The 20,524-nt window shown below is 41.6% G+C and overlaps 1 protein-coding gene across 1 annotated transcript in view; it reads right to left on the bottom strand.

Moving 5' to 3' along the window:
• Positions 1-20,524, bottom strand: part of MAPKAPK2 (MAPK activated protein kinase 2) — a 97,042-nt gene that overhangs the window by 17,405 nt on the left and 59,113 nt on the right. The window contains exons 3-7 of the mRNA XM_073615788.1: positions 17,909-17,973; positions 14,428-14,507; positions 9,678-9,804; positions 6,657-6,732; positions 1,557-1,681 (exon numbers count right to left, since the gene is read on the bottom strand). Coding sequence (XP_073471889.1) covers positions 1,557-1,681; positions 6,657-6,732; positions 9,678-9,804; positions 14,428-14,507; positions 17,909-17,973 — 473 coding nt within the window. The remainder of the gene's footprint in view (positions 1-1,556; positions 1,682-6,656; positions 6,733-9,677; positions 9,805-14,427; positions 14,508-17,908; positions 17,974-20,524) is intronic.

Below are 20,524 nucleotides of genomic sequence, written 5' to 3' on the forward strand. Positions count from 1 at the left end.
ACCACACACACCAAACAGGTATTTGAGAGGCAGCATGATTGCCTCCTGAACACCTGAAAGTGGTTGCTTAGCCATACTCTGAAAAGTAATCCACCGTGGATCACTTTTCAGAGAATGGGCTAATGTGAACATAGCCTTAGAAGGCAAAACACTTAAGAATAAACCACAATTCTGACACTAGTCATGTTTCTATACAGGGGATGAAGAGAATATCACCATGTATACAGACAGGGAACTTATTATTTATTGTTGTGGCTGACAGGATATTTAAAGAACAAGTCTACCTTTAGTACAGTTGTCATTTTATTCCCCTAACACCTCTAGCAAATACTATCTGGTATGATGCTCATTTCTCTTACACAGAGCTTCTTCCTATCAGTGAGCCATACAGATGGTGGTCTCTAGCCATCCAATGGAGTACGGTTCACCTGTAAGAATGAAGGAAGCCAGGATGTGCACGCACAGCAAGAGGACCTTGTTGGAGATATTTTGATGCAAGAGCTGTGCAGTTGCAGGCACCCTGTGCTGTGCGCTCGGACAACTGGGGCATCATGCTGTGTACTAGGGGGTTGTTGGCGGTGACTGGGGGCATCGTACTACTCAGACGAGGAAGTCTGGAGATCCAACACGCCTGTGTTTCAGCCATGTTAACTATATAAATGCATACTGACCTGTGAGGTCCAACTATCTGGTGTGTTTCACGACTGATCGTTGGAGGATGGTCACAACATTCTTTTTCTGTGTGTGAATGCTGGAGGTTATGGTCTCCTAAAGCTGCAATTTACTTTGAAAAAGGACTCATGCAACACTATACCCAAAATTATATTTTTGGAGAAAGATAGAGCTTTCTTTTGGTGGTATTTATTATTAACTACTCCAACTTTTTATTTTTTTGCTGTATAAAAAAGGAAAGGGACTAAAAAATTAACGAAACTAATGTTTCCCCTATTTTCTGTTTTAAAACAGAGCAAATAAAGCCAATCGACTGTGAAGCAGAAATCGGTTCTTGAGACAGAAGATTTAGATGTTCTGGTAGAACATATGGGAGTAGCTATCAGGAATGGTGGCTGTTTCATGAACTTAAAGCGGAACTAGAGGCAGATACACTCAGCTTTCCAACGGTCCCACCGGTGCCGGCATCTTCTCCTGTGTGCCGGTTTTCAGGACTCATCGTTCGTGTGGGATGATGTCCCTCCTGCACATGCGCAGGTTTTAGTCATCCAGGAACTTTAGTTCTGCTTTAACGAGATAGCTTTAAGTTTTCATGAACCACTAGCTTACATCATGTAGTGGTTAGTGGATGAAAACAATCCGCAGCAGAGAATGCAAGCATCTGACACATAAAATACCAGACACTAAAGCTTAAAGTGACAAGCTAAGCTCTGCAAGACAGTCAAGACACCTGACTGCGAGATTGTATTTTTTAAATTGAAAAACCAGGAATCAGTTGGAAGATAACCCATCAAAAAGACCATACCATAAAAGGTGCTAAATATGCTCAAACTAAACCCACCACAAAAAAATAAATAAAAAATAAATGGTTAAACATCAATCACCTTCATCAGACACTTCAGACCACTCTGGGTTAGGAAACTCATACTGTCCCATGCGGATTCTCTTCTTCATTCCTGGAGATATAGCCAGTCCATGGTTGGAATAAAATGGTGGATATCCACAGAGTCTGTGACAAAAGAAGGAAGGACATTAACTTTAAAAAGTTTATAACTAAACTGTAATACAAAAATAATTACTTAGGCTAACCACAGAAGGATCGAAATTCAGCCAGTTCAGCATGCACAAGCTGCAATTTAATCCATTTCAAGCCATTCCCACTAGAGAGAAGTCAATCCAATGATCAACTTCTGTTAAACAGGCATGTTGGAAAATTCTTGTGTGATCAGTACTGCAGCCAATCGGCTGCAGTACTGATTAGTATATTTCGACAGAGGAGAATTCCCTACTGTCAGAATACAACAGTGCAGCAGGGAGGATTTCCCCATCCACCCGAATTGTGTGGATATTTTTTTATTCCTCTATGGCTGAAGAAGCTGCTGGAGTGGAAGTACGGTGCTCTGGACAGCCATACACCTGGAGATTTGTTATCCCTCTGTACCCGAGACCTTCTCCTGAACATTCCTCCTTTTTCAGCAAAGCAGCTTGAAGCAGTGGAATTACTATGGCAGCTGAAACCAGTGCTTTACTGTATCAGTCTGTTCCCATATAGCGAATACCTGCATCTATGCTTCTGGCAGTGCTGCTGCTTGATTTCCATGTCTATTCCTGGTATTTTTCTACTCAGGATTTGTATGTTCTATGGAGCGATTATTTACATGGAATGGATATTTGCATTCCCATAGTCTGGAACAGATACCATTGTAGTTCATGGCAGCTTCTACTTTTATGGCTCAGTCGTTGAGCAGGGAGTTCTAATTAGCCAAGAGTTAATCTTTGGCTGCCATTGCAAACAATGCATGTGAAATTCAAAAACAGTGCATGTGTGCCTTGTCTCATGCTCAGTCTCCATATAATTGACTTTCATCTGCCTGTGGAGTATTTCACATGGTGTCATGCGTATCCATGTTGTACGCAAACATGAACTATTTTTACAATTCACACCTCAAAGTCTGGAGATTATTATAGTGCTTATACCATTGTAATTCATGGCTGCTTAGGTTTATCTTCAGTTGCCATTTGCTACTTATTACACATGTGAAATACAACTACAGGGCATTTGCTATTTTTGTTTCATGTTCAACCTCCATATAACAGATTTTCATCTGCCTGTGGAGTATTTTGCATGGTGTATTGCCTATCCAAGTTGCACATGGCATAATCCATTTGTACACTGCAAAGTTCACGCTGACATGCTTTGCGCTTCGCTGTTTTGTCAGTGTCTTGTCTTTGACTGCCTTAACTCTTTGATGTATGCTGCTGTTCAGGTGTTGGAAGTCTGGTAAGTGATAAAGTCACACAACAAGTTAATCACACTGTTTTTACATGTGGTAACAGTTAAAGCCGAATGCCAGGTTTGGCTTTTTTTTTTTTTTTTTTTTAAGATAGTTACATTGGTAGCCATTGGATCCTGCACTGAACGACTGTACTTCTGCTTACTAAAGACACACAGTAGGTCACCCACTTGGCCTGGACACCACTCAGAGATCACTTTGCATTTTAACAATGAATGCAAAGTGTACTTTGATTGAACAAGGTGAAGATCATGGTGTCATTGCCCTGCCTCCAATCAATGAATGCTTTACATTAATTGAGAGAATGAAAAATGTTCCCTGAATGGAGCCTGTGCCAAGCAAGCAACCTCTTTGCTCACAATGCAGCAGTGTAGCCACTCGGCATGGGACACTGAAGCTAGTGGAGATCACTGTAGTAGCATGTTTATTACCGTAGTTTCCAGCTTCCACAGCGATATCACAGGTATGGCACCATGCATGCTTACATTGGTCCAAGCTGAACCAATGTAACCATATACAAATTGCCATACCTGGAATTCATCTTTATGTTTCTTGTACTGTGTGATTCAATAAAGTGTATTTTGACGCCTGTCCTTGACATCATTTTCAGTTCCTTGTTTTTCATACACTGATCGGTTTGGGACAGTGGTGTCCACGCACAATACTTTATATTCAAATTCACAGCGATTATGTGTGGGAATGTTTTTGCATTTTGACATATCTATGCACTCACTCACCAGATTTCAGTGACCCCTTATAACTAAAAAGGTCAAATAAACAAACAAATAGCTGAATTACTAGAATTTTTTTTTTTATCCTTGTGAACGTAAATTGAGGTTTTTGATTAAAAAAAAAAGAAGCTGGGGAGGATGTGAGTAAATAAAGGATTTTACGGAAAGACTGACATCTACCTTACAATGAATTAACAGAACATGCAGATGCATCTAAACAATTGGAAGAATTCATAGTTAAAAAAAAAAAAAAAAAAAAAAAAGGGAAGACGACGGCCTGAAAAAGGGGAGCGGCTTGGAGAGCGATTTGCGCAGGCACACTAGCAGCAGATCTTTTCTAATATCCTGATATTACCTTCTTGCGACAGTACATCACAGCCTGGGACTCTCATATTGATGAGCTCAACCTCTGCATGGCTCTGCCCTTACCAGTTTTTCTAGCACAATAATGTCAAATAATAAAGACAAGGCACAATCGCAAAGCGCTCCACCCAAGAGTGATCTGCACATTTGTATGGACATCAGTCTCATGGGAGACTGTTTAGATGCTTGCAAGCCATCACAACTAAAAACACAAGGCTTCAGATATTTGATTCAGCTACTCTATGAAACATGGACCTAGCCTTGGCAAGTGAAGGATTCTTTTTGAGAGAATCCACTTCTTCAGACATGGTTTGACAGATTATTATCACTGCCAATACAGGGAGGCGGGTAAGACTAGTTAATACAAACTGTAATTTATGGAGGGACTCTGGCTGCCCATCAGTAGAATCCCAAAAGGAAAGAACGCTCTCAATTAGTTCACTGGTATTCCTGTTAAGGTGGGTCACAGGTGGATCAACGGAAGAAATAGACCACCGATTTACTAATGCCCTTTTAAAAGGGAAAAGTTCCGATACTCTCAGAGTCCACCTTGAAGGGTCCAGGACCCTTCAAGGCGTTTCCAGTCTGCATATGGAATCAAATCGCAGCTTTAGGAGCTCCTAAATACCCAAGGCCTGGAAGAGCAGGCCAATCCTCCAAATGCAGGGTCGTACGTGCTGCATCAGTAAGGTTTGAAACTACCTTAGGAGACTGGTGCGTCCAAAACAAAGGCTCCTTTTAAGAGGGAGACTGCTGGGACTCTGAATCCGAGTCAGGGATGATGACAAGGACCACTCGCCTAGCTTGATTTAAGGGTGGTTACAGAAATATTGTGCAGGGAATGGCACAGGAGCATTTTCAGAACCTCTGCAGGCAGAGAGCGCCAGTAATGGAGCACAAATTGCTGAGGCTGAGGTCATCTGTGGCAACAGTGTCCTCTCTGTGTCTAAGAGAAGACATGTTGCATCCACATAGCAGTCATGCAACTAGGGACTCATAAACCCAGGAAGCTGATGCTGATGATAGTTTCAGGTAGCCAGGCAGTGGAAACAGACTGGAGATTCACGAGCAGGATCAGAAGGATGGTGCTTCCTTCAGGCTGAATGGGTAAAAGAGCATTGGTGGATATATGTGTTGCTCCACCCAGTGGACAATGTCAGTGTTTAATCCCTCAACCCCATTCTCACACTGGGAGTCCACACTTTATATGATTCAGGCAAGAATGGACTTGGGCGTGTTCAAACCAAACCCGCCAGGAAGCCGGCGCTGCACACCACCAATCATAGGCAGCGTGTGGATATGCAGCTGCCGGTCAGGAAATGCCTCACTGCCTATGATTGGCAGTATGCAGTGACGGCTTCCTGGTAGGTTCGATCATAACATGCCGGAGCCCATCACTAGATACAGGTAACCCCCAGTGGGGGCCAACATAAGTTAGAGGGACTTTTTGGTCAAAATACAATTTTATGTGCACATGTATATTTTATTGAGTATTATGATGTTGAATAAGGCTGCTTTCACACTGAGGCACTTGAAAACTGCCCATAAAACGCTGGCCGCTTTTGAGGAGTTATTTGTGCACTTTTTTTGAAGAAGACTGTCACATGACTCAAAAGAACCATTTTGAGGCGCTTGACATTAAATTTCAATGAAGAGGGGCATTTTTTAGGCGCTCCAAAGATGCTGCTTGCAGACGTCTTTTCACCTCCCTGCCAGCGCACCGCCCCAGTGTAAAAGCATGCATTGATCTTAATGGAAATTGGTTTCGTGAGCTTTTCAGGTGCTTTTTTTTTTTTTTTTAGTATGAAAGCGCCTGAAAAGCGACTCTTAGCTCATATTGTGAAAAATATTTAGTTTTTTGTTTGTTATTCCATTACTTTTAAGGCTCAGTTCACACTCCTGCAACTTAGGATCCGACTTTGAGACCCAAAGTCACAGGACACGCGAAAAGCCATGCATCTCTGAGAGCATGGAAGTCGCTGCTACTTCAGAAAAGGTTCCTGCACTACTTTGTTCCGACTTTGATATGGCTTTGAAGTGACTATGATAAGACTTACACTCTTTGACATTGAAGCTGTGTCAAAGTCGGCTAGTGTGAACTGAGCCTAAAGTCCACAGTGCCCATTTTGTTTTTCTTCGTATACTCAGCTAGGATGTGGTGTTTAACATACTGATACTCAGAACACATTCTCCACTGCCACACCAAAAGGTTCTTAAAAGGAATCTGGGCACTTCGAGGGTGTCTGGAAACTGTCACAGGGCCGGTTAACCACTAGCAAAGCTAGAGTTGAGTGGTTGCAGCCAGCATAATTAGTTAACTGCCAGGATTAAAATGAGGACCCCTCCTATCTTTAAAGCTGGCCAAACACTGATCAAAATTTGGCCAGTTTAGCAACGACCAGCCAAATTTCGATCTGTGTGTCCCCGAACATCAATGCTGTCAATTTTTTCTCGATCAGAGGCTACAGATGCTGATTGAAGATTGATTTTTTTTTTTTTTACTTTAAACAGTGTATGGTGAGCTTTAAGCCTCATACAAAATCACAAATAAATAACATAGTAAACACGTAGCAGTAATAACACTATTAATACTTACAAAATATACATGATGACGCCAAGAGACCACATATCACATGACTTGTCATATTTTTCAGGGCCTAAAACTTCAGGTGCTGTAAAAGGGAAAATTGCACAAAAAACACGATGTCAACAAAGCATGTGATGCTAACACACACACAAATTGTAATTACAACTGTATATATTTTTAATTTCAGCTTGCTTTCATTGCACAGGACGACACTTTTACAGGTACCTAAATTGTTGAAGGTAGTATCAAACCAAAACCCTAGTGCTGGATCGCTAAGAAAAAAAAAAAAAAAAAAAAAAAAAAAGTGAAGATAGCCACTGTCCTCACAATCTGGAAGAGCACTAGAACCCGTTTTACACCCAAACACCATGCAAATTAGTTTAGTCCCCCAGTTACGCTGTGCTGGGTCTTGGTTTGCAGTCTGACCTAGACGTTGGCAAGTATGGGGCCTTGTGCCTCAGACCCCCTAGACTATTTGTCACAGTAACATCATTGTGCAAATACCCATTTGGTTTTTCATACTTTTTTTTTTTTTTTTACAGATGTAATACACACGCATCTACCCCTGATGAAGTGAGCATGGTCTTGCGAAACGCATAGGGTCACTTTCTATGCCTGTGTATATTGCTACGTACAGCTATACGTGTAATGACACTGTATGTATCAGCCAATTCAAAAACATGCCGTGTGTTCTAGGATGGGGGATAATGCCCGCATCCCTGAATCAAACAAGCTATAAAAGGAAAGTTTACACCCTAATAAAACGTATTTTATAAATTACTGCTTATTTTTGGGGAGCACTTGTCCTACAAAGTCCCATTATAGGAAAACTTTCCTTATATCCTGTATGTATCAGCTGACCGTCTTGGCAATTTTTTTTTGTTCATGTATGACAATTTTTAATAAACTTTGATACTGTATTTACTTGTGTCATGTGACTGGCTAATCGCATTCACCTCATTCAAAGTCCCAGAGGGACTTTTTGTGTTTTGTTGTATATATTGGGATGGATCGAGTGACGCCAGACCATTTTTCCCTTATCTCAAAAGACAAAGAGCCAAAAAACAAATTACAAGCGTGGTTGGCAAGAACTATTGATCAAATAGAAAAGATCTACTTTTCTTCCAGTAAAGTTCAATTGAACATTCAGTTTAACAAATATATATATTCCAGGTGAATCAGACAAAGGGTGTACAGTGTCTGGTAGGTACTTTTTAAAGCAGCCACAGAGTAGGAAAGCTCCTGTCAGTGGCTGCAGAGTGTGACCCTTGCTTTCCGTGGGGAAGCAGTGATCTCATTAAAGAGGTCCAACGTGCCCTGTACTGAACCAGACCTATAGCTCTGTTCAACTGCCTGCAAGACAGAGGAGCAGATAAGTGGGCCAGTCGTGATACTGAATAAATCTTTGTGCAGCAATGGATAGAACACCAGGAACAGATAGATAAATGTGTTTTTGTGGCATTGACCCCAAATAATGGTTCTGAATTTTCTTGACTAAAAGATGACAGACCACCATCTTAAGTTATTTCTCCACAGTAGAGCCATTTAGCTATTGTGCCCCCTTCCCTCTGCATTCCTTATGCCACTACTTGTGTGAGGAAACTGCTCTGAGCTGAGACAAGCTGCCATTATGAAGAAGAAAACTCCTTTTTAGCTCTGTTCAGATCTGTCACGGCAGAGAACAAAGGAGGTAATGCAGGTCGGACCTCATAGTTAGGGTTAGAAAGCACCTCGCAAAATTGGCCATGTAGTACATGTACAGGAGAGCGACTGAAGAGCTTGGATTGCCATGGATGTAACACCCATGCTTCCATTTGACAAAAGTGGCAAGAAATAGATTTTATACCACCAGACAGTCAGCCAACCCTGAAATACTGCCCTGAGACAAGTATTTAAACTTCAAAAAGCAACTATAAAATGATTTTTCTTTTATACCAAAATAAGCAAACCTGAAAGAGCCGACTTTAAATTCTAACCAACGCCACACATTATATTTACATACCACAACATAAAAGACTAAAACATAAAATAATAAAATGCATTTTCAGTTTTTAACACCATAAATCAGACATGGAAAAATACAAGAGCAAAACATGTATGACTTAAAGAACAATTGAAACGTTTACTAAAGGAGGCTCACTGTGCCAGGACTAGACCTCTTCTGCCATTAACTGCAACTCCTGCTCTCAGCCTCTACGATACTTGCCAATTTGCCACACTGACAAGCTTTTCCTCAATCACTTTCCCTTTAGTCTACAATAACTCCTTTCAATGGTCTGCACTGCTCTCTTCAAACTACACAACTTTGTGTACTCAACCTTCATAATAGCCTGGTGTCCTTCCCATTTCAGCACTCTGCCTGCTACAATTAGCCTAACTCTAGGCCACATCACCTTTGGGCCCATTACACATACACATTCTAAGCTCACTCCGCTTCCTCTGACCTGTATTGCTAGTCTGTCATAGTGACTGATAGCTGAAGGGTACAGGGACAGGAAAGGTAGCATACAGGGCAGAAGAAGAGCACACAAGGACAGGTGCTCTTCAACAACTAGTGCAGTCAGGTCACGGGGCTCTTGCAGGGCAGTGTGCCTCATAATCTAAGAGCAGTGGCATTAAACAAAGTTTGAGGCAAAATGATAAAAGAAAGAGCTCTTTAGTCATTACTAAATCTAGGCTTCTGGGTCCTACAGGAGAAATGTGCTTACATTTTGCCGTTATATAGTCTGCCTGTGATTATCAAAAATAGCACTGCTTATAATGTATTTATTCCTCTACAAGTACTACCAGCTAATACTAATATTTCTACTACTACCTATAGCTGAGCGCAAAGTACAGTAAATAATATATGTTTAAGCAAAAGAAAAAAAAAAATTAGATTGTAACAGTCTGACTACCTCAGCAATAAAGAAAAAAAAAAAAAAAAAAAAAAAAAAGGTAAAATGTGATATGAAGTAGAAGAAAAAAAAAAAAAAAAAAAAAAAAAAAAAAAGGGAAACAGGTTTTAATGATTAAACTGAAAATACTTACCCACATAATACGGTGTGTAACATGGTGTTGCCAAAGAGTTATGCGATGTTGTTTCTTTAGCAAAGCCAAAATCTGTGAGTTTTAACACAGTATTTGGTCTTTTGGATGTGTATAAAAGATTTTCTGGCTGCAGTGAAAACAAACAGTTACAAAGAAATTATCATCCATTAGCAAACATCCTGTAAAAAATGTATTTTTGAAAAAGTGAATACAATCCTATGTAAATAAAAGTTTTTTTTTTTTTTTTTTTTCAAAAAGGGAAACCCTAAAGTAGAACTAAAAGGCAAAAATGTTTTGTTTCATTTTGGATGGAGTAAGGCAGCCCATACATTATATCATTGCCCCATCTACATATTCAATATGGATGGGGAATCACTCCCAGTGAGCTGTTATGTTCTGAGAGTGGGGAGACCCTCTCCCCCCATCCGCTGTCAGAATACATTGATCAATGCTGCCAGCTATAGCTGATCAAACGGGAAAAGCCAGACCGGATGGTTTATTGGTAAACTCCTGTACAACCAGCCTACCCATAGATGGATCGAAATTCGGCTGGTCACTGATGAATCTGCCAAATTTCGATCCATGTATGGCCACCTTAAGGAAGGGTGGAGCCTCAGCCATTTTTTATTTCTTTGTCATCTGAACTCCATTTACTTCGTGTCCTATAGCCAAAGCAGGAAGTGAAAAGAAATCCCTGGTTGTTATCATGGTAACCGCAACTAGTGTCCCCCCATTGGAAAATTTCCCCTTTATTTCTGTTCTGGTGACAACCCAAAATTTGGATTTTCGTTTACTTTGATAATGGTAAACAGGATAGATAAAGAGGGTGAACTTTCCTGATGGGCACACAGCCAGCAATAAAAATCTGGAAGGTGTTCTAATCCCTCTCCACTCTATTCAAAACTTCAAAAGTTTTGCCATTAGTTATACTTTAAGCAACAGTTAATTTGCGGAGTCACTTTAGTCTTATACACCTTCAACCCTCTAAATTCCTATACGCTTGCTTAAAACTGAAGGTATAAAAGGAGGAGTAAATAAAGTAAAACAAATTCCACTGCCTTTTCCTGAATGTACTGCTTGTGTTAAAAAGTCCTAATAGCCAACACTCCTACCTCATAAAAAAATAAAAAAAATAACTGCTGACATGTTTTGACGGATTTTGGTCATAGCCAAAACCTCTGCTCTACTTACTACCTGCTTCAAGGTGACACTAGACACACAATTTTTTTTGCATGAGTGATTCTAAAATATCAAGTATACTATGTTTTTTTTTTTTTTTTTTTTTTTTCTTGCCACTGTTTTCAGGCTTCTTTTTTTGGGTCTGACACTATGAGGCGGTTTAACAGGCAAGTCATTTACCTCCACTTTTTAGAAAACCATGTTCAATTCAATTTTATTAGCAATTAGCTGTCACTCATGCCATGGAGTCGAGGAGGTACCTCTTGGGGAGTTTACTTCTAATTCATAGCCCTCACTGTGCAAACAGTTTCTCTAGTAATCAAGATTCAGAAACAATTACATTGATACTAAATGTTTTTATTTAACTTATTGCATCAATGTAATAAACGTTTTCTATTACTCTGTGCTTCCCTTTCCCTGTGTGAAGGGGAAGAGGGGATACTAGATCCAGCGCTGTGCCTGGCTTCATCTCTTCACCCCACTTCCTCTTCACACAGGACACATTGGCTCCTGCTGCTGTCAAACAAATGCAGTGGGGAGGAAGTGAAGGAAGGGGCTAAGTCCCACCATGTGTGTCTATGAAATGCGGCTCCATATACACACACACACACAGCTCAGGAGCATGCGGACACCGTGTCACCCCATAGCAAACGGCTTGCTATGAGGACACACCAAGAGGAGGAGAAGTCAAGATCATCGTCAGGCAACCCGAGATGTGGTAGACGTTCGCTTCGCTTCAGACGTTCGCTTCAGCTAGTGTGCCATTACCGGCGGCTCCCGCACGCATGCGCGGAAGTGACGTCATCGCGGCTCCGGCTAATCACAGCGCCGGATCCTGTGATACCCGGAAATAACTCCGGGAGCAATGTCGCCGGCCGAAGCGATGTACAGGGACCGCTACGGGGGCTTTGATCTAAGGTGAGTATTTCATAATGAACTAGTATGCTATACATACTAGCTCATTATGCCTTTGTCTTGCAGGTTTTTTTTTTTTTGTCCTTTTTTTGTGGGTTTACAACCACTTTAAGTCAAATGCTGGTCTTTAACTTTAATTACCCAACTCGCCAGGTTTTTTAATGTTATTTTAACCTCTTTGCACTGGTGCCTCCTGGCCCTTTAAGAGGTTTATGATGCCAGAAGGCGGGGCGGAGCTTAAGGGCACATGACCACCGTGATTGGCTGTCACATGATCCGAAAACTCCCAATCACAAACAGCAATTGGGAGCTTTCCAGGTAGACACCATGTGCGCTCTTGGCACAGCTGTATGTATAGAAATTTGCGCAAATATGCCCCCCCCCCAGCGACACAGACCAGGCGCAGAGAGGCCGCATTTTTGCGTGCGGCTGATGCCAAGGGGTTAAGCAGCTTTGGTTGTAATAATTACCCTAAGTTCACACTTGGGCGTTGTGGGACACTGCATGCGATTCGCACGGTATTCCTATGCAATGTTAACACCCATGCAATCTGATACTGGCAATCACACTGCGTTTACAAGCGGTTTTAGGGTGTCATTCTAATATTGGCACCTACAGCAGATCGCATGGATGCCATGAGATTGCAATGCATTGTGAGAAACGCACAGGATTCGCTGCATTTCCCGCACTGCATCAGTGTGAACCAGGGCTGAATCTAGAGCTGTTCCCAGCAGTCATCCACCATATGTCCACAGTCTCATGTTGAATAAACATGCAACACACAAAACTGAATAAAGGCTATAATACTTCTCCCCTCCCATGTGCATGGCACACTGTACCCTGCACTCACAGAATATTGATGCAGAATGTGACATTGATGTCAGACCCAGTGTGTCACTTGGCTGTCCAAAAATTATCAATAAAAAGTAATGTCTAAGGGAGGCACAAAGCCTGATTTTCCATAGCACAAAAACTTAGCATGCTTACCTGGAATGTTCCATCAACCAACTGACATCCACTTGGCTGTATTTCTATGGCCAAATAGTTAATTACGGCATGAGAGGGGTGATATTTACTTTGCTGATAGAGCTGAATGAACCAAGTTGCAGGCTGGATAAACTGATCTGCCCGCATCCCGTCCCAGCCGAGCCGGCCTGCCTTGCCTCCCCTCACCAAGCCAAGCAGACCTGCCCGCATCCCAGTCTGAAGGGAGTGAATCCACCCCCTGCCCAAACCAACCTGCCCTGCCCACCTCCCAACCAGAGGGGCGCGAACTCCCCTCCCCCGCCCCAGCCGAGCAGGACACTCGCTCTCAGCTTATTTCAACTCTGGGGGATTTCTCCTAGCCTCTTTCACAGCAACATGAGCCAGGCCTTCTACCTGGCATATCCTAATTATTTTTTAAATGTGGAGTTAATAAATGTAATTGTGTCGTGTGTCAAAAGACTAAGCAAGTTCAGTGTTGGGTTTCTAAGGAAATCTAAGGTTTCCGTGCACTTCTGAGATGTCCACGGAGGTGACCAGTCTTTTCATGGAACTGAGAAAATGGCTAGTTCACGATGAGGTGGAGATCTATGCAGCCTTTTGCTTCGTTGAGATTCATTCTGGATTTTTAAGCTTAAAAATGAGGATGCATAAGTTGGGAGTTGTCACTTTAACTTGATACATGTTAATAAAAATCTTTTATATGTGGGCGGAGTGCCGGGTATTTGGAATTGTATGCAATATGGATGCACTCTGGGAGGAGTGCTGCCCAGTCTGCTGAGCATGAGGCAATGACTGCATAGCCACATGAGCTAGGAGGAGTACTGCTGAGGACGGAGTAATTATTGTCTAGCCAGATCAGCTGATCCCATGCTGTTTGCAGTACTTAATTATTTACCCTGAATTATAATCTACATAGCCATCTAAATGCAAGGATATCACATAAGTGATAACAAAAAGAGTACAGGAGGTAAAAAAACTTTAAATTTAAAAAGTAAAATTTTGCCTTTAAAAGCAATAGTAAACTCGAACTTTCCCCTGCAAGACAATGTTATCATGTGCTAGTATGCATCGCAAAAAATGCCCCTTTTTCCACCTGTGGAAAATGCAGGTGGAAAAAGGGGCATCAATAGGATTCCGTTTGCTTTGTGCTTCATAGGCAAAAGCACAGGTTCACTTAGGAAGGTTAGAAGAAAGGGAAAGGGAAAAACACACCACACCTTTAATTATTGCATTTTTGGTAGTGACTCAAGCAAGTGAATTCTCCAAAATAGATGAATGCAGGCAAAACACATCAAGAATGCAATGCAACCAAATAAAAAAGTACTAGAACGGTGAAGTACTGAGATTCAACTGATTCATCGTTTGCAATTGCAAGAACACAATATAGAACTGCACAGGAAAATGATCATGTAGTAAGGTAAAAAGTCATCCAGAGCATGTTTGCATTGACCTGGAGAGGGGAGGAAATTTTTGCACTCTTACTGAATTTGCCACGCTGGGCTAAAAGGTAATAAAAGCAAAAAAATTTACACCTAAGTATAGTGCACTAACAAATGCGATTCTATTGAAAAAGTTCAAATTTAGAACATAAAAGTTCATTCTAAAAACACATCAAGATTACAAGACAAAAATTTCAACATATCACATATTTTTAGTAAGATACACATACCTTCACATCTCTGTGGGCAATATTGATTGCATGTAAATATTGTATGGCCTCTCCAATGCTTTTCATGATGTCGGAAGCCTCTGAAATAAAATAGATAATAAATAAAATAGGAAATAAAATACCAATAACAGGAATGCACAAATCCCATTGGCCGACACCTGGGACATGAAGTTTCAGGGGCTGGGCAGATGTTTTTTTACATTTAACCCTGCTGTGGACAAGCAGCAGGGTTTACTTTTTCTTTTTTGGGGGCGTGTTTTGGCCATGCAAACCAACAAGTAGAACTTGTGGGCTACTTCTTTTTCCACATCAGAGATTGTAAAAGTCACCACTCATCAGCACGACCTAACCACACCCCCACACCCTCCTGACTGGGTGAACCTGCGGCTACCCGGAAGCTAGGGGGAACTCAAGAGTCCACACACCAAAACAGGGGAGTGCTTATTCTGATACACCTGTGTGAATTCTTGTGCATTTCCTATTTAGTTCTGAGCATGTTTCCCTTTGCAAATCCTGTATGACAGGGAGGGGAAAGAAGAAAGCAAGATGGGGTTTGGGAAGAGCCCCGATCCGACACCAAACTCAAAGCCAAAGGAGGCAGCGGGTGAAACACTCCTGGGTGAGTGTCCTCCTCTGACACATGTGCCTGGCTGGGGAAGGTGGCTGAATATGACACTGCTTTATACCCAAGTTGTCACCCTCTGATATGTGTCTGATGAGGCTGATAGAACATGGCACCAGTTAAATTTAGGCTGGCTTATCTTCTGTGGATCTTTATTTTACTAACTGAAAGTGGTTGTAAAGGTATTTTTTTCTTTTTTAAATAAACATCTATATACTTACCTGCTCTGTGCAATGGAATTGCACAGAGCAATTTCGAACCTCTTTGTGTCTGGTTCCCCACCGGCACGCCTGGCTCCTCCCCTATGTCCAGTATCCCCAAGGGAAGCCACTTTCCATGGAGGCACAGGCTCGCTCCCGAGCCCTGTTGCTGAGTCCATTGACACCGACAGCGGGGCCTGGCCCTGCCCCCTCATCACTGGTTTTGATTGACAGAAGCAAAAGCCAACAATGCCCTAGAAAAGCCAGTGAGGCCAGGAAATGAGACAAGAGAAGAGCTGCAGACGAGCACAGTGCTGGATCGAAATAAGGGTTCGGGTAAGTAAAAAGGGGGGGGGGGGGGAATGGGGGATGCTGAAGCTCAAACATTTTTTATCTTAATGCAAGGAAAAAAAAAAATGTTGCTTTAGAACCACTTAAACCTCTTGTGCAGGGACAGTCCCCATTTATGTATTTTTTTTCCCCTGGATATTCCTTTTGTCCTACTAATAAAAAGCTGCATCAAGAAATGTACTGTAAATTCACCATTCAGTTGGAGTAAAAAAAAAAAAAAAAAAAAAAAAAAAAAAGAAAATACTATCCAATGACAGGAAGTTCGAATATAATGGGAAAAACTCACAAATTGTGTTGTAGAAACCTTTTAGAATTCATTGGGCCTCCACACTGAAATTGATGTTGCAGTGGCCGATTCAAGTACTGGTCAGAGCATCCATACTGGATTCCTTCATCAGTGTGCTCCCCCCCCACCCACCCCCAAATCCCTCCCAGCCTCTACACCCATCATACTGACAGGCTTATGGCCGAAGAAATTTGTAGTGGGGTGGGCAGGGACTTGATAGACTTACTCTTCATCATGGACACTTTTCTTCTGATTGACAGCGGATGGCCTTGAGTGGACCCTATAGGTGCTATTCAGTCTAATTGCAACTTTTAAATCCACACACTGCTAACCACTGTCAATCAAATGCAAGATAGATCTAATGAAAAAACTAGTCTCAGTTTCTCATCAGGCTCCCTTCACTCAACAGATGCTGTGGCCATGGGCACTAGTTCCCCATAATGTCCACCTTCCTTTTGAACTTGTCATTTCCCAGACGATGGCATTTCCATACTTGAGTACTTTCATTACCAGTACCTCCGCCACCCCTTTGTTTCAATTCAGCTTTGGGTTGAGGCATCTCCCAGCTGGGAGCTGAATAGGGCTGGTGATACAGCCCCTTACACATAAAAGACAGCTTCCCAGCACTGGCATGCCCCACTCTGTGTACTTGTGGTAACTAAGAATTTGTCACTGCCATAGCGCACCATTTACTGGTACTGGTGCAAATGCTTGCCTGAATTAGGAGCACGTAGATTTCAAGGGAACTGATGCCATAAAAGTATCATAAATACTTATTAAATTCCCCAGAATGTTCTATAGGTGTGATTCTATGTTACAGCTGCGGCATGACCCTGAAGACCCATGGCCCTAGGGCGAAGTCAAAGTAATGTCTGCTCTTTGCTTTTATTACATGCAATGCCAGGGTATTCATACACGTTGCAGTCATACCTAGATACTGCATTCAGAGCAGACCCGGAGCTTCATTTGATTGCTTAGCATGCGCTTGTACTGAGCACCCAAGTGCTTCTGTGTGACGGTAGTCTGCAGGAATAAAGTTTTTTTTTTTCCCTCCTCATTGTGGCTAGCACCTCATTTACTCACTCAGCTTCTGCTGAGAGTTAAGAGCCCGACACTCCTCTTTCCTGACGAGCAACCAATCAGTGCTCTTCACACTGGAAGGTCTCTTCCCTCCCTGCTCGTCCCCCAGGTGTGGAGCTGCAGACAGGCAGGGAGGGGAGTAGGAGATAAACAGCACAATGTAAAAATATTAAAAAAAGTTTAAGTCACCATAAAGCCCCTTAGTCTTTAAAAGCCCCAGACATTTCTAAAAACACCTTTGCCTAATAATATATATATATATATATATATATATATATATATATATATATATATATATATATATATATATATATATATATATATATATATATATATATATATATATATATATATATATATATATAGTGTTTATCAGGACAAGTAGTTTGGGATCCTGATTTAGTCCCTTGGACAGATAGTTTTTTTTATACCCCTGAAGAATATCTAGAACTTGCTATTAATGAAACAAACTGCAAATTTTCTTTTCAAAATCACTTTATACCTTAAATGGATAGCCTGACCTCCCCCAGCCCAAAATGACTCTGCAAGATTTGAAGTGTTTGTTGAGCCAAAACTTAAGTATTTTGAATTATAGAATGGTGTAGGATTAGAACCTGTGTTGGGTTTTTACTGCTATCTGAGGCCCCATTATAGAGATTTCCATTCACACCCTGTCTGGTAAAACAGCCATCACTGTGGTATTAAGTGGAAAATATTAAACCGGGACACAGCAGCAATAAGACAGGGATTCACAGCTTCCCCTGTTCTGTAGGGAGTTTTTTTTCCCCTCTTACTCTATGTTGAAACTGCTGTCACTGTGACAGTAATTGAAGGGCAAACCAGAGAGCAGTAAAATCCCAACAAGGATCCCAATGCTTCCCCACTCTATCCAAAGCAAAAAAAAAAAAAAAAAAAAACACCACTTTCAAAAAGTATACATACCACGTTCTGTAAATGCCTGGTCACCTCTGTCTTGAATACGACTGAAAAGCTCTCCACCATCAAGACTGAACAAAAAGAAGAATTAGCAACATACACAGATTGTCAGTAATAAAATAATAAAAGGTTTAAAAAAAAAAAAATACTATATCGTAGCAGATTTTCTCAAGAGTATCTAAAAGGGTCTACAAAAATATACAACAAATGCATAAACATAAGAACTACTCCGAATAGGTAATTTAAATGTGAAGCTATAGAGAAATCATTTTGAATATCCTTCACTGAAACCAAGGGGCCAGTCCCAACCCCAAAAAAACAACCCCACACCATAACCCCCCTCCACCAAATGATTTGGACCAGTGCACAAAGCAAGGTCAATAAAGACATCGATGAGCGAGTTTGGGGTGGAGGAAATTGACTGGCCTGCACTGAATCCTGACCTCAACCCTATAAGACACCTTTGGGAGGAATTAGTGTGGAGACTGCGAGCCAGGCCTTCTCGTCCACATCAGTGCCTGACCTCACAAATGGTCAAACTTTCCCATTTTCCCACAAATGGTCAAACACGCTCCTAAACCTTGGGGACAGCCTTCCCAGAAGAGTTGAAGCTGTTACAGCTGCAAAGAGTGGGCCAACTTAATACTGAACCCTATGAACTAAGACTGGGGTGCCATTAAAGTTTATGTGTGTGTAAAGGCAGGCATCACAATACTTTTTGTAATATAGTGTAGATAAGACTTTTTTTTCTTCTCAACCCATACAGCGCAGGACACAGGCTAACAAGTTGACTGGATGTAATTTTACACTGGAAACAATGACAAGTTAAATTATTTTAACTATAACCATAGATGTAATCACAAGCTGCACATAGTAAAACTAAAAATTGTTTGCACTCTCAGGGAAGTTGTCAACAGGAAAGCACTGCTCAGAATGAACAATCGGATTTAGGGTGATGGTGAAATCGTACAGATCTGAGTAACGATAATTTGCATTCTGTGAAAAGGGAGTAGCAGTTGATTTTAGATCAATCTGAATGAGAAATGTCTCATTGTGACAGGGTGATTTGGCTGTCCCTCACCTTTCCAGCTATTACTACATCATTAAATCACCCCAACAACGCTCTTCCAAGGTATCAATTCAACACATCATTATGTGCAAGTCTAAAACCATAGGTATCATCACTAATCTATATTAGTATCCTACTCACCTAAAGTATAGAAAAAAATATTCCCAATCCAATTAGAAACTCTATGAAAACATGAAAGGACGTGAAGTATTCTGGCGGGTTCCTCTCCTCGCACGCATCCCATCTACCTCTCTAGGTAACCCAACGTTCTAGCTCAGGTGAGAATCCCCACAACGCTTTAAATGGTGCCAACCTGATCCAAATACTCTATGTATCCTCTCACAATGGGACCAAAACATCAAAGACTCAAACAATATGCTAATGGATGAAATTTTCCTACAATTAAAACAATTTGTACAAAAACACCCCTTATCCCCTTCTCGAATTGTCATTAAAGTGGCTCTAAACACTTACCAGAGTCCTGTATTGATCCAGTTCTGTGCCAATCTGCTGGTCTTTTTCTCCCTACTCTCACAAGCATGAGAAATCAACAGGAGCCCCAGGTGATACAGAGGTGAAACCAATCCTCCAACATAGGTTACACTTGTTTATCTGCAGTCCTATCTTCTCTACAGCCGTTTAAAGTCCAGAATTTATACATTTCGGGGAGCTGATGTGGCTTCATAGAGCTCAAAAGAGAGCAGATTGGAGGGAAGGGACACAGCCCCTTCACACAAGAACAGAGCTGAGGCTATCATAGGCTGTGTGCTGGCGTTCCCTCCCCTGTCACCTTGTTACTTCTTGGTGTCAGGAAAACTTGTCAGAAGTTACTCATGCCAATAGCAGAGGAACAAGGCAGCAGAGAAAAAAAAATTACTTAGTGCTCTGGATAGAGAAAAGTACAAACAGGGAAAGAAAATCCATCACTTCCCCATCAGGACAGAACACTGCCTTGTTTAACATATGCAGAGCTCCATCCTGTGTCCCTCCTCGGCTATCAGTGGGTGCCGGTAAACAGCCATTGGCTGACACCCGCTGTTCAGCTTCTGCTGTGACAAACATCCATTGGTTCGTGCCCCCTACCTGCATGTGCAGAATCATGTATATACGCAATTTTGCATAGCGCCGTGGCCCCGTAGCAGTAAATCTGCAATAGGGTGGTCTGCAAGCCGTTATAATTTTATTTTTTAAGCATTTGATCCCCATTTAATTTTTTTGTTATCACAAGGCCATACACCCCCCCCCCAATGTGACAGCACTGGCACATGACAAGTTCTCTTTATGGAGACAGAGGTCTATTAGACGCCAAATGTCTCCCATGCTTTTCCCAATGCAGCCGATCAAGCACAGAACTGTTGCTGATCCTCACTGCATCCAAAACTTCAGCCAGGACTTATACCAGTGTCCTTTCAGAGATTAGCACTTATGCTCTCCCTCCTGACCTAGTTAACTGTGATCCTGGGTCACAAGCTTGTTTTAACCAGTTGCAGTTCAGGCTGTGTGTGTGTGTGTGTGTATATATATATATATATATATATATATATATATATATA

The sequence above is a fragment of the Aquarana catesbeiana genome, linkage group LG02 (genome assembly GCF_042186555.1).
Source record: "Aquarana catesbeiana isolate 2022-GZ linkage group LG02, ASM4218655v1, whole genome shotgun sequence".
Taxonomy (NCBI): domain Eukaryota; kingdom Metazoa; phylum Chordata; class Amphibia; order Anura; family Ranidae; genus Aquarana; species Aquarana catesbeiana.